The sequence below is a fragment of the Hemicordylus capensis genome, chromosome 6 (assembly GCF_027244095.1).
Source record: "Hemicordylus capensis ecotype Gifberg chromosome 6, rHemCap1.1.pri, whole genome shotgun sequence".
Lineage (NCBI taxonomy): Eukaryota > Metazoa > Chordata > Lepidosauria > Squamata > Cordylidae > Hemicordylus > Hemicordylus capensis.
In genome coordinates this window covers 124,850,421-124,862,781 of record NC_069662.1, presented here as the reverse complement: position 1 = coordinate 124,862,781, position 12,361 = coordinate 124,850,421, and the positions used below count along the sequence as shown (strand labels likewise).

Below are 12,361 nucleotides of genomic sequence, written 5' to 3'. Positions count from 1 at the left end.
GAAAGAGAGTTTATTGTAACCAAGACCCCACCCTTCTGAAACCCAAGAAGGGGAACACACTGTGAATATTTAAAAAGAACATTATTATTTCAAAATGATTGTAGAGCATGTCAGATAAGAATGTAAATATTTCCCTTGGTCTTCAGCTAAATGCATTACCACATTATCTCATCAGTCTAAGGCATGATGTGCAGATACAGCAGAATGAGGAAGCTGAGTGGACCGTTCCACTTCAAACTGGCACATTAGGTGAGGAATGAGATTGTTGATTGTGTGCTCACATTAAAAAAAAACACCACCTCCCTGCAAATTAAAAAACAAAAAACCTACGATGTGAAGGAATAAGTTTTATCCCAGTTCACTCCCTGCTATGCGAGTTTATTCTACCTGTGGGCAGTTTTTAGCAGAGGGGAACACACACACAAAAAAAAGTGTTTCTTTTTCCAGCAGTGTGAAGTGGTTCTGTCCATTCTATTACCTCAGGAATTTCCAACCTTATTCTGCTGTATGTGTAGACAAGACAAGTCACACATTACGTTGTACATGCACACTGATGTCTGTACACACGTACATGCTTCTGTGTGCATGGCTGTACATACTTACATTTTAAATGTGAATCCAGGGACTAGAGCCCCCACATGTAAGGTACAGATTGTGCTTACGGTTGTACTTGAGTGGAACACACACTGTTGTACACGAATTCTGCTAACTGGGCCCAGAAGCACTGTTTAAAATGGTGGCTCTTGTATTTAGAGGGGGGAAGAGATTTAGCCCAGCACAGCATCTCTCCAGTGGCGGCTGCTGGCTAAAATTGCAAGTCCCTTTGGAACAGGGAATCATCTTCTCATTTGTTTTGCTATGCAAACCACAATTAAATTAAATTAAATAATTAATTAATTTAACTAACTAATGAATTTAAACTAAAACTAACCACTTTTAGAAGGTTTTTTTGTTTGAAAAGCAGTATACACTCCTAAAAAACCTGATTCTTTTTACAGCAGTGTGAAGTGGTTCGGTCCACTATTCTTTTATCTCAGGAATTTCCAGACTTAACCTGCTGAATGTGTACGCTGTACACAAATTATCCACCTGAGTAAATGTAATAGCTCTGTTATACTCAGCTATAGGCAGAAGTGGAATGTACCAGCATGCTCCATAGCCACATACGCCCCGGTTCTCCTTGGATGCTGACTGCCTAGTATTCCAAATTACAGGGATTTTTAGGAAGTAGGAGTGTGCCTGAACCGGTCCGGGGCCATGCAAGAGGCCTCTGGAACGGTTCGTACTTCGGCCGTTCCAGCGGGCGGCGGGCGGGGGGGGGGGAGTGTGGCTTTAAGGGCGGGGGGGTAGTACTTACCCCTGCCGCCGCTCAACTTTGCTGCAAAGTCGCAGCGCACGCACCCGTTGCTGCCGCCACACGTGCCGCATACATCACACAACATGTGACGTATGCGTCGCGCGCACCGACAGCGACGGGCACACGCACGCCGCGATGGGCACACGCACGCCGCGATGGGCACACGCTAGCATGGCTAGGCACATGCTAGGCACATGTTACAGAGGATGCAGACAATGATGGGGGCAGGGGCGGCAGGGAGGAACTCTGCCGCCCCAAAAACTTTGCAGCAAAGTCGAACGCCAGAGGGGGAAGAGCGGCAGGAGGGGTAAGTACTACTCCCCCGCCCTTAAAGCCACACTCCCCCCAGTGCCGGACCACACCTCTTTGGTTCCGTGCACATCCCTAATAGAAAGATGCTGAAAGGCATCATCTCATACCGTGCAGGAGGAGGCAATGGAAAACCCCTCCTATATTCTACCAAAGAAAACCACAGGGCTCTGTCCTCTGTGGGCACCAGGAGTCGAAATCGACTTGAAGGCACACTTTACCTTATTGCCAAATTATGGCAAATTATGGGTAGTTATTATAAATTGGAACTTCTATATGTTTTAGGTTGTTTTAAAAATTCTTGGTTTGTTTTAAGGTTGTAAACTGACTAGAGAGTAGTAGGTGTAGGTAGTAGGTGTAATACAAATATGCTAAATAAATAAAATAAAATAAAATAAAATAAAATAAAATAAAAATAAATGCCTTTGCAAACAAACAAAGGGGGTGCACTCGGGGGGGTGATCCAGGAATGTGACTATGGAGCAAGGTGCCACAGCAGACATGCCTAGTTGGCCAAGCTTTCATTCCCCCTGTAGTACTCAGCTAGAATAATGACTGGATGGGGCTATTGTGTGAATAGCCCTTAGGTCCTGTCTATATGGTGCACAAGTGGAGATATTTCTGGCTCAGTCACCATAATGGCATTAATAATCAGTTTCCATTGAAACAAACATCGAGCAGATTGGCTACTTTACCTGACATTGTACAGGCACTTTTCCCCATAACTGAATTTGAATGGTTGCTCTTGACTACAAGCAGAGCTGAGTTCAGAACATGGACTGTGAGGTTCTTTCTTGATTTTCACTGGGAGACCATGAAAAGCCACTGGAAAGAAACAAAAACAGAAACAGAGACTAAGCAAACTCAAACAATGCAATCAGATGAGATGAGAATGGGGCAACGTAACCCTCCTGCCCAATTTAATCCATGCTTCCTGAATGGCTGATATTGCTCATCTTTGTGGATCTCTTTGCACCCAGCCAGTTCCGTATTAAATTGGCCCCTCAGCTGCTAACTGCATGGCGTTAACCTGGTAGGGATCCACAGCCTTGGCTTGCAGGTTGATGGTATGCACGTTTAAAGAAGAAGCTGGCTGTATGGAATTCTACACAGGAAAGCCAATTCTAGCCTGACCACTGTCACATTTAAACCAGGCTTAACAGGGCTCCTTTTTCTTTATTTTTTTATCAGCAAACTCTTTATCTGAATGGTGGAAATTTTTTGCATTTGTTGCAAAGTAATAAAAAGAAATCCAAATTAATATTTACTTCTCTCTCTCCTCACAATGTACATCAACCCTTCATGTTTCCACCCAGAGAGCATGATCATGTATTATCACAATGGAGGGTAGCTGACATAATTTAGTACCCCATCACATATGGAGGGGTGATTTTCTTATGCAATCCCTCACCAACCACAGGTTTCTCAATTGCGATTTTAAGTATCTGCGACTGAGAAACTGTGGCAGGTCTCACCAACCACATGCTGAGTATCCATGGTTTGGCAAGATTTCAGGACAACTTTGGGGGGTGGGGTGTTGCAACTTTCAGGAGTCACGTGGTGATTTTGAGGGCTCAGGGGGTGATTTTTTTCCTATTTTAAACAGTATTTTTCAGCCTTTTCCCGACCACGATTCCCCTAACCCTCTGTTTCCAATGAATTTCTATTGCTCTCCAACTGCGAATTCACCAACCGCAAGGTTCTCCCGGAATGGAACCCTCGCGGATGGAGAGGTATGACTGTATATAGGCAAAAGCTGGCCACATGCATCAAGATTCCGTATTACTGGCAAAGAGCATTCACAAACGAGAACAGGTGCATCCAAGACACATATCCTTCAACTCTAGTTTGGTACCTTCCAGGAATCATGCAAATGCTGTGCAAATCCAATGCTTATACTAATTCCACACACCTGAAATTAGCTAGTTAGCGGCAGCTTATTATATTTCCAATTTTGCCGTCAGTGTGGGTCAAGTAACCCTCCTTTGGTTCAGTGTGTCTAACAAAATACGTGTTTAATTAAATCACTAAAACACAGTGCCAAAAGGGAGAACGATATCAGGAATGCTTTTGGGTGTCATTAGAGATGGGAAATATCAGGAATACCTTGTGCTGTTAGTGCCTTTATCATAGAACAGAGATATGTCCAAAATTCCAGCTCATTAGCAAGGAAACAATAACACATTTGCATTTGTTTTTAGCCACCCTAAATTATGTCAGAGATTTGTTTTTAACAGGGGAAGGAACTACAAAATATCATTAAAGGGGAGTAACCTTTAGCTGCAAATGCCTAACTCAACAGCAAAATGTATTTGCCACATAGCAGCCTCTAGCACTAACTCAACTAGAATACAATTTTGGCTTTCTAAGTTGTGGAGCAAATTAGATTGTTTTCTATTTCTTTTCTGGTTTTATTGCACTTGTTGAGGAACATATAATGTGAAAAGTATAATCATAAACATGGATTGGGCACTTGCACACGATCAGCAGGGGGCGGTTTAGGGTATGGAAGAGTCCTTACTCAATACTGGACAGACAAGCAGAGCCTCTGTTGGGCTCTGCAACCACCCCTCCCAGATGACTGCTACAGTGGTGAGCTTGGATCAAGGAAGTTCCCCAGGGATCGGGAAAACCTTCCCACAATGCCAGGTGGTTGGGAAACCCTATGATGTCAGCAGCCGCACTCTGATTGGCCACAAGGGGGCAGGTGGCAAGCCCAGTCATATTTAAGCTATTGCTAGCATGGGACCATAGAGCATGCTGTACAGAGTGGCATATTCATAGCTAGCACTCCAAGCCACAGCACTCTCTCACAAAACACGGTGGCTGGCTGCTGGGATGTGAAAACGCCAGGAAAAGCCGACACATGATCAACGTCTAGGTACAGGAAGCCCTGCTCTTCACTAAGCGAGCTTAAAAACGAGGGTTAGAAGAAAGGTTACCCAGATTCAAACTACCAGAGCTTGGGTCATTTGCCCTGATTCGCACATGCGTGCAATCCTGGGTTAGAGGCAGATAACCCCAGTTTTGCTGCTTGTTTCTATCCTTGTCCTTTTTACCATTCAAAAATAGGGTTTTCTTTGTTTTAAATAGAATAGCCTTCTAAGTGGCATATGAACTCTGAATAAAATGTATTTCTTTGTTAGGAATACAATGTATTTTATAAAACACATTTTATACCACCCGATACGCAAGTTCCTGGGCAGTTCACAATCTAAAACGCCTCAAAAAGTCAACCCAAGGATCATCCATGGAATGTTACTTAACTCTTTCCATAGGTTGGTCACATGCTTCTGGTCAACCTTCATTACAGTTAAAACACTAGACATGAAAAGACACTTCTTCATAGGAAAATCTGGACCTACTCCTTAACAGACAAACCCTCCAAAAGGACCACAGAGCAAGAACATAGATGCCAGAATCATTAGAATACAGAAAGGCTAATATTGTTTTATTCCCACAACACTGGGGGGGGGGGGAAGCCAAATAAACCGATACACCAGTAACATACTGCTGCAATTCCTACATTTTGAACAGGATATTTGATCAACACTGAGAGCCAGGTCTCACGAGCACGCTGGGCATGCTGGCGAGACCCCCAGAGCCGGAAGGCAGCTTTTCGCCTCCCCTCTGGGGGGGGGTCTCCTCGTGAGTAGGCATGGCGTGAAGCCGCGCCATGGCTACTCACGATAATTAAAACCAGGTTTGCGGAGCGCTCGCTCCGCAAACCTGGTTTTGGGGCAGGGGTTCTTGAGCGGGTTACCCGCTCTAGAACCACCGGGCTCGGAGCAGAGCCCGTGGTTCTGATGATCGGGAAAAATCGGGCTAGGCTTTCCTAGCCCAATTTTTCCTGATCGTCAGAATAGCCACTGAGGCTATTCCCACGATCACTGGAAAGCAGGCTAAGGTAGCTTAGCCCACTTTCCAAGGATCGTGGGTACCACTGGGCTTGCAGGCGAGCCCAGTGCTCCCAAGGCAGCTAGCCTTCCTAATTCCCCCTCCCCTTAAATGAGGTTAATGGAGCAAGTACTCCATTAATCTCATTTGGCTGCTCGTGTTTCGCCACACGCACGGGTAGACCCCCTCTTGACCTCGGGGTTCTCTCTAGGAAGCCCCGCGCACTCGCGTGGGGCAACATGAAACTTCCGGGGGCTGTGTGGCCCCCAATCGCCGCAGCCCCCACCAGCTCCGTGATGGAGCCAGCAGTCATGTGGGCGGCTGATCCGGCCACCCAGGGCTGCCTTTTGATCATCTGCAGGAAGCTCTTCTCACCGATCGTGAGAAGAGCTTCACTCAGTGATCAAATCTCCTTCCCGCCCTGCCACATTAGATTTAGCCCTTTATTAAGATTAACATAGGATATGTGTGAACTTTAAAAAATTAAAATTAAAATAAATCAGCGACAAATTCTTTTTACCATATACAAAGCCATTCCCTTGAATGGCTACATGGCCAAAGGAAGGATTAGATAAATAGAAGTGCTAGTTACTTTCTATTATATTCATTCTCCCTCTCCCTTTATACACACACACACACCCCTACCTTATATGAGTAGAACACAGAGAACCTGCAGGAAAAGCTTTTAATTGTTATAGCTGAGATGAAGGGCGGATCCTGGATTGTCCAGGCAACTGGCTGATTTTCTCCAAGCCAAAGCACCACTTCTCACAATGACAACCCATTTCTAATCCAGAGAAATAGGAGCAAGCTTTGCAAATCTAAGAGAGCTTGGAGGACAGATTTCCTTCTCTACCCCAGCTGCAGCGGAAGTGCACAGATAAGGAGAGAATGAATTAATATTGAAGCTCTTCTCACGAGTGGTGAGAAGAACTTCTGTCAGATCTGCGGGGAGAGCAGGCTTAGCCCGCTCTCCCTGCAGATGACCGAACTCGCAGCCTTGGGTGGCCACATCAGCCAGCCACACAACTGTTGGCTCCATCACAGTGCCGGTGGGGGCCGCAGGACCCCCCGGAAGTCCCAGGATGCCCCGCGCGAGTGCATGGGGCATCCTGGAGAGACCCCCAAGCTTGCGGCCTCCCAGTTGGGGGTCTACTCATGTGTCGCCACGTGCCGTGGCAGCACACGAGCAAAAAAAATGAAGTTAACCGTGCTCACTCCGTTAACCTCATTTAAGGGGAGGGTGTTTTAGGTGAGCTAGCCACTTTGGGGGCTCTGGGCTCGCCTGCGAGCCCAGTAGTTCCCACAATCAAAGGAAAGTGGGCTAAGCTCCCTTAGCCCGCTTTCCATTGATCATGGGAATAGTCTTATAGTCTGGAAACATAGAGCAAAAGTTCTAAATAAAGCACATTATTTAGGAAATCCACTGGGGAGATAGATAACGCCTACATGCCTTGCTGCTAGCTACACGCATGGAAGGGAAAATATGGAAGTCTCTCGCACGTATGGAAGTCTCTCCCAATGAAGCCTGAGACTATTAGTCTAAGAAAGGGGAAGTAGAGAAAACATAGTGAAAGAGATTATTCCCTTGCTCACTATCTCTACCCCAGTGCCCCTAGTGGCAAATAGGGTTACTGGTGCTAAGAGTCGGGTTAGAGCTGCATCTCCAACAAATCTCAGTTGGGGAACTGGGGGTTACATAGGAGTTCTGTATTGTACCTACAGAACAACTGGCTATAATATGAATGCTGCACATAGATGGCTCCAATTCACACTCATTTCTTTTCCATGTTCTCAGACTGTACAAATAGCACAAGAGAACTCAAAGGTACATTTCATGCTTCATGAGTATTATGCCTATCTGGTTTCAGCACAGACAGCTAGTGTATCAACCCCAAAGAACGTTAAAAAGTAGATAAAAGGTACTCTGTATTGGACCAACTAAAAGAGCATGCAAGTTTTCATTCCACAAAGAATAGTTACTTCCCAAAGAAACAAAAACAAACAAAAAATCAGCCTAGGAGGCAACATCATAACTTAGATTTTGAATCTTCAGGTTCAACAGAATCAGAATTCAGAACAGAAGATGAAGAGGTGATTCTACACCTACCAATTACAAGTCACAACAACACTTTTCAAGAATATTGAGCTGTTGACTAGCAATGTGAATGAATCATGATTTGAAGAGCGAGTTGCTGCACATCCTAGGCACCTTTAAAATGGAGGAGAGCAGGTGCTTTCCTCCTCCTCCACCACTCATCGCCACTTCCTGTAGTAGCAGCACTCACCCCAGCTATCTTCGCATGCTGGCGGCACTCTCACCCAATTGCACTTGTGCAACACCGACACACACATGGCCTCCATGGATGGCGGCGGAGGTCATTTGTGTGGTCAGCAAGCATGGCAACCATTTTGGATAGCTTCGGAAAATATCTGTATGCCAAAAGCAAGTGCTCATCTTTTTCATTCTAAGAGACTGATGCTATGTTCACCAAGTATCTCATCTGCTTCTAAAGTCTTGTATTCAATCCGCATCTCTACCAAGTTACTGATCAGAAGAATTTCCTAAGACCTCCAGAACAAAATCTCCCGTTTTTAAAACCTGACATCTCATGTGCCAACACAAACTGAACACTGCTCCATTTTCCTTTTCTAACTTTCCTATTGCTGCTTGCTTCTGTACAGCTAATCTCCTATGAAAAATTACTTCCCTTTATTCATTTTACATAAGGGGAGCACTGCGACTCCCACCTTGCAGTCCTATGTGAAAAAATGTTGGGGTATTTCTTCACAGCATGGAGAGCCTGAACGGCTGCTAACAGGCAGTTTTCCAGCTCACTGGCACAGCCACAAGTAAAAGCAGCACATTCATTTTGTGCAATTTGCTTTACCTTCCCACGTGGAGTTGGTGCATGTAAAAGGCTGTTAAGTACTAAATTATTCCTTATCAAATCACCATCATCTGGAGTCATGATCAACACTAATTAAATTACTTGCACTGAACACGGCTCCTGCCTGCTGCCTCGGCTGCAAGGTACATTTTATTTTGCTTACAGTACGGGACTAGCTAGGTCCAGAGCACAGAGCTAGAAGGCAGCTGTGCTGGAGTTTTAATTAAAGTTCATCCCACCTTCTTCAGGTTCTCAGAGATGCAGATCAAAGACATTAACTCTTTCACATCCGCTTTAGAAAAAAGCCCAACACTCCAAACTTTAGTCCTGCACAACTTCTGCAGAGATATACAGGGACTGCAAAGAAGCAGCACTTGGAAGAGAGAGTCCCCCAAGTGATTTTACATAAGATCTTGATCTTTGCTACTGCTGCTGCTGCTGCTGCTGCTAGAGTATAAAACATAGATATAAGATTTGAATAAACCCTCAGGTGTTCCCCAGATGTGTTTACCATGCAAAATTTTATTCACAGTTCTTTAAAGTGTGCCTGTTTGGAGAAACAAGAGGCAAAACATACATATTTGTTTCAAATGGGAGGGAGGGGAGAGGTTTATATTTAAACCTTCCTGATGATTTCTAAGAAAACACTAACAAGCTTTTTCTCTCTTTGCTGCCAAGAATAATTCTCCCGTTCAACATTCCCATTAGGTTAGGATTATACACTATGTTCTGTTAAAACTTATCTGAAGGGAGGCAGAGAGAGGATATTGAATCAGTTTGTTCCCCTCTTGATAAACATGCATATAAAAACACTACAAAATAATAAATGCACCTAAGCATTCCAGTCTTCAGGTTCCCCATTCCTTGGAACACAGAAAAAGAAACTTGGATGCCACTTATAATGGCTTCTGATAGAAAAATTAAACATACCTGAATTGTCTAGGAAACTTTGAACAGTACAAGTGACATATATTGTTGTTTCTGATTTGGAAAAATAACTATAATTCTAGTCTCCAAAAAAGTCTCATCTGCTATAGAAATAAATAGAAGTAGGGTGCAGGGGGAGAGAATAATTAAATACAGCACACAGTGCCCAAAAGAATGATACAAAGATCATTGATTTTAGGAGTAAACCAATCATCATACAAAAGAGGCATGCAACATACAGATTGCCAAATCTTTTGTCATAGCTCTCAAATTCCAGTGCCTGAGACCCTAATGAAGTGCAGCGCGCCACGATCCGTGAGGATCGCTGGCACTTCTGTGCTACAGACGAGCAGCACTCTGCTGGTCACGGGAGAGTGGATTTTCACCAATCTTCCTTCCTGCCCCCCAGAAGGTTCCTGAGGGCTGCATGATCCTCAGGGACTCTCTTCCGGCTTCACAGAAGTACTTCTGGAGCAGAGGAGATTGGCAAAGTTTGCCCCATAAGCACATGTGCGTTCTTAGCCTGGAAAGCAGCAGCAGCACATGGAAAGCACCGGCACTTTGTTACTAGGATGTCAGCCACTGTATATAAAATGCCTTGGTGAAATGTACTTTTCTGTATCACACGTAATTAGACTAACAGTGTGCCAAAACTGGAATTTGTATGAAGGACTCTAGTATTATCTGTAGAGTTAAAGACAATCGAACATACACTCGTCTCCTGATACAGCTTCTTCCTAGCCTTCAGGAAAGGATATTCACCTAGGAAGTTAAAACACAAAGCAGCTGCAAAAGCAGAACCATTTATAGAAAGGACCCATTCTAAAATAAGGAAGCTTCTGCAAATCACTTTCAATTATTCTGAGGACAATTAAAAGAGACAGTTCAAACAAATGGACATGGCTCCATTGATGTATCGAGACACACGTAAGTACGAATTGGAAGGATGTCAGTAGCAGATGTAAATGGCAATGCATTACTAGAAGGTACAATTTGGGAATGATGGGCAAACCTCGAAAGAAGAAAATACTGCTGATGGTACATCTGAGTAAAAGGCTGGAAAAAATACCTTTGGCTGAATGTATTTTGAACTGGCCCAATCACAGTGAACAAACAACTCAGTAGTGGAATTGCTGTTTGCATGTGATCTTGACAGGGTACCACCACCGTTATTTAAATTCAGCTATGTATAGACTTTATAGAGCAAAGGATAACTGTATATAAAATATACAGTTACAGAGTCATGCATGCTCTGGGACAAAGTAATTATTATTATTTTACTATTATTATTACATTTCTATACCGCCCCAAACTTGCATCTCTTCCAATAGGAAGTGATGCCAATAGGAAGCTACTAGCTTCTGGAAACTTGCATGCAAAAAACATTTAACGACATTAGATCTGGAAAAAAAAGCACCAATAAGTTGAGAACTTTGCGCTCTATGACAAATGGAAGAGCTGCCATAAAAGACACAAGAGTTGCCACAAACGTATGCTAGAAATGGGTATTCTGCGTACGTTCTCAAGAAGGTTTTACTCACTTTTGGCCCAATCAAGGAATTTTAGCAGTGCTCTGGAATGAAGAGTCTTAATACGTAGAAATGTACACAGGGCACATGCTTTTTCATGAGCATGTATACAAAAGATGGGCCAGCCATACTCCTATCTCAGCCGATCTCACACTGTCTCCAGGTGATGAACTGATTGAGGTGACCTCAATTAATATGCAGTTAAATTCCAGAGGCAAAAAAGGGTACTGATAAAGCCACAGTGGTGAAGACTCTTAAACCCATCTACCTGCCCATGCATAAGAGCAGCAGGCACTTCAGATACATCATCGCTGCCTCTCAAAGATGCTTTTCCAGTACATTTCCCTCTGCCAAGCCCTCCCTCCCCCTCTTTCTCCAGCACGCAAAAATCCATTACTAAAGGGTCTAATCTCAGCTATCAGTGCAGAGTGCCTTTTAGGGAGCCATTAAACCATTTCTCTTGTTTACAGTGCCTGAAGAAAGATGTGAATTATGTCTGTGACAAAGTGGGTGATAACATTTCTAAACTGCTATCAAAATGCAAACTGAAATACATTTAAGGACAGAGCCTCTGATTTTGTTTTTGCAATTTTCTTCACCTGCTCCAAGTTGGGAAAACATATTCTAGAGAGGATTTTTTTTTTTTTTAATGGGGAAGGGTGGGTGGATAGAGAGGACAGCAGACAAAATATTTTACCTCAAGCACCTTCAGTTATACAAAGATTACTCAAAAGTGGTCAAAAGAAACATCTTTTCAAAAAGGATAGAATCCACAGATTACTGGTACTTTAAAAAGCATGTGCTCTTGAAAAAACAATTTCTGAAGTGCCTACTTTGAACACACACACACCAACAACTGCAAAACATAATGACCCTAATGCCCTCATCGCTCTAACTCCAGATTTTAATGCCCTTCTCCTACTATTTACACCTATTGCAAAGCCTGGCTTATAAAGACAGAGTTGAAGGTTTGCTGGAGGATTTTTAGGTTGGCATATTCATCTCTACAGCAGTGTTTTAATTTTTTTCATCTGTGTGCGGAATGAGTTTTGTTCTGGGAGGTAGTATCAAAGCAGTGTTTGTGCGCATGTGCATTCAGAGTAGGGTCTTCCTGATTCAACCTGAGCGGGATCTAAAATTAACTGAGTAGAAATAAAAAAACCCATGAGTGTGTACACATGCACAAACACACACCTTAGAGGGAACACTTCTCTACAGCATGAAAAAACTCTGAAGAAACCCTACTGAAAACAAAGGTGCCCTCATTGCAACTATGGTTCGTCAAACAGCTTTCTGCAGCAAACTAACAACTGGAATCTATGCCTCCACGAGATAAAAGCTAGAAACCTCCAAAACCTTTGGGCACATGAGCCCTTCCTTTCCCACCACCCGTTGACTAGCGACTTTTGGTGCCAAGCATCTCAAAAGCTGAAGTTGAATCCAAATAAGAC

The 12,361-nt window shown here is 43.7% G+C and overlaps 1 protein-coding gene across 6 annotated transcripts in view; it reads right to left on the bottom strand.

Annotated features, from left to right (window-relative positions):
• The window catches only part of ETV1 (ETS variant transcription factor 1), a 110,319-nt gene that overhangs the window by 49,625 nt on the left and 48,333 nt on the right, over window positions 1–12,361 (bottom strand). For 5 of the 6 annotated variants that reach the window (XM_053264746.1, XM_053264747.1, XM_053264748.1 and 2 more), the window contains one exon: window positions 2,362–2,491. In XM_053264746.1, coding sequence (XP_053120721.1) covers window positions 2,362–2,491 — 130 coding nt within the window. Of the gene's footprint in view, window positions 1–2,361; window positions 2,492–10,922; window positions 10,942–12,361 lie in introns of those variants that run through there. The other variant, XM_053264752.1, reaches the window with a different exon arrangement.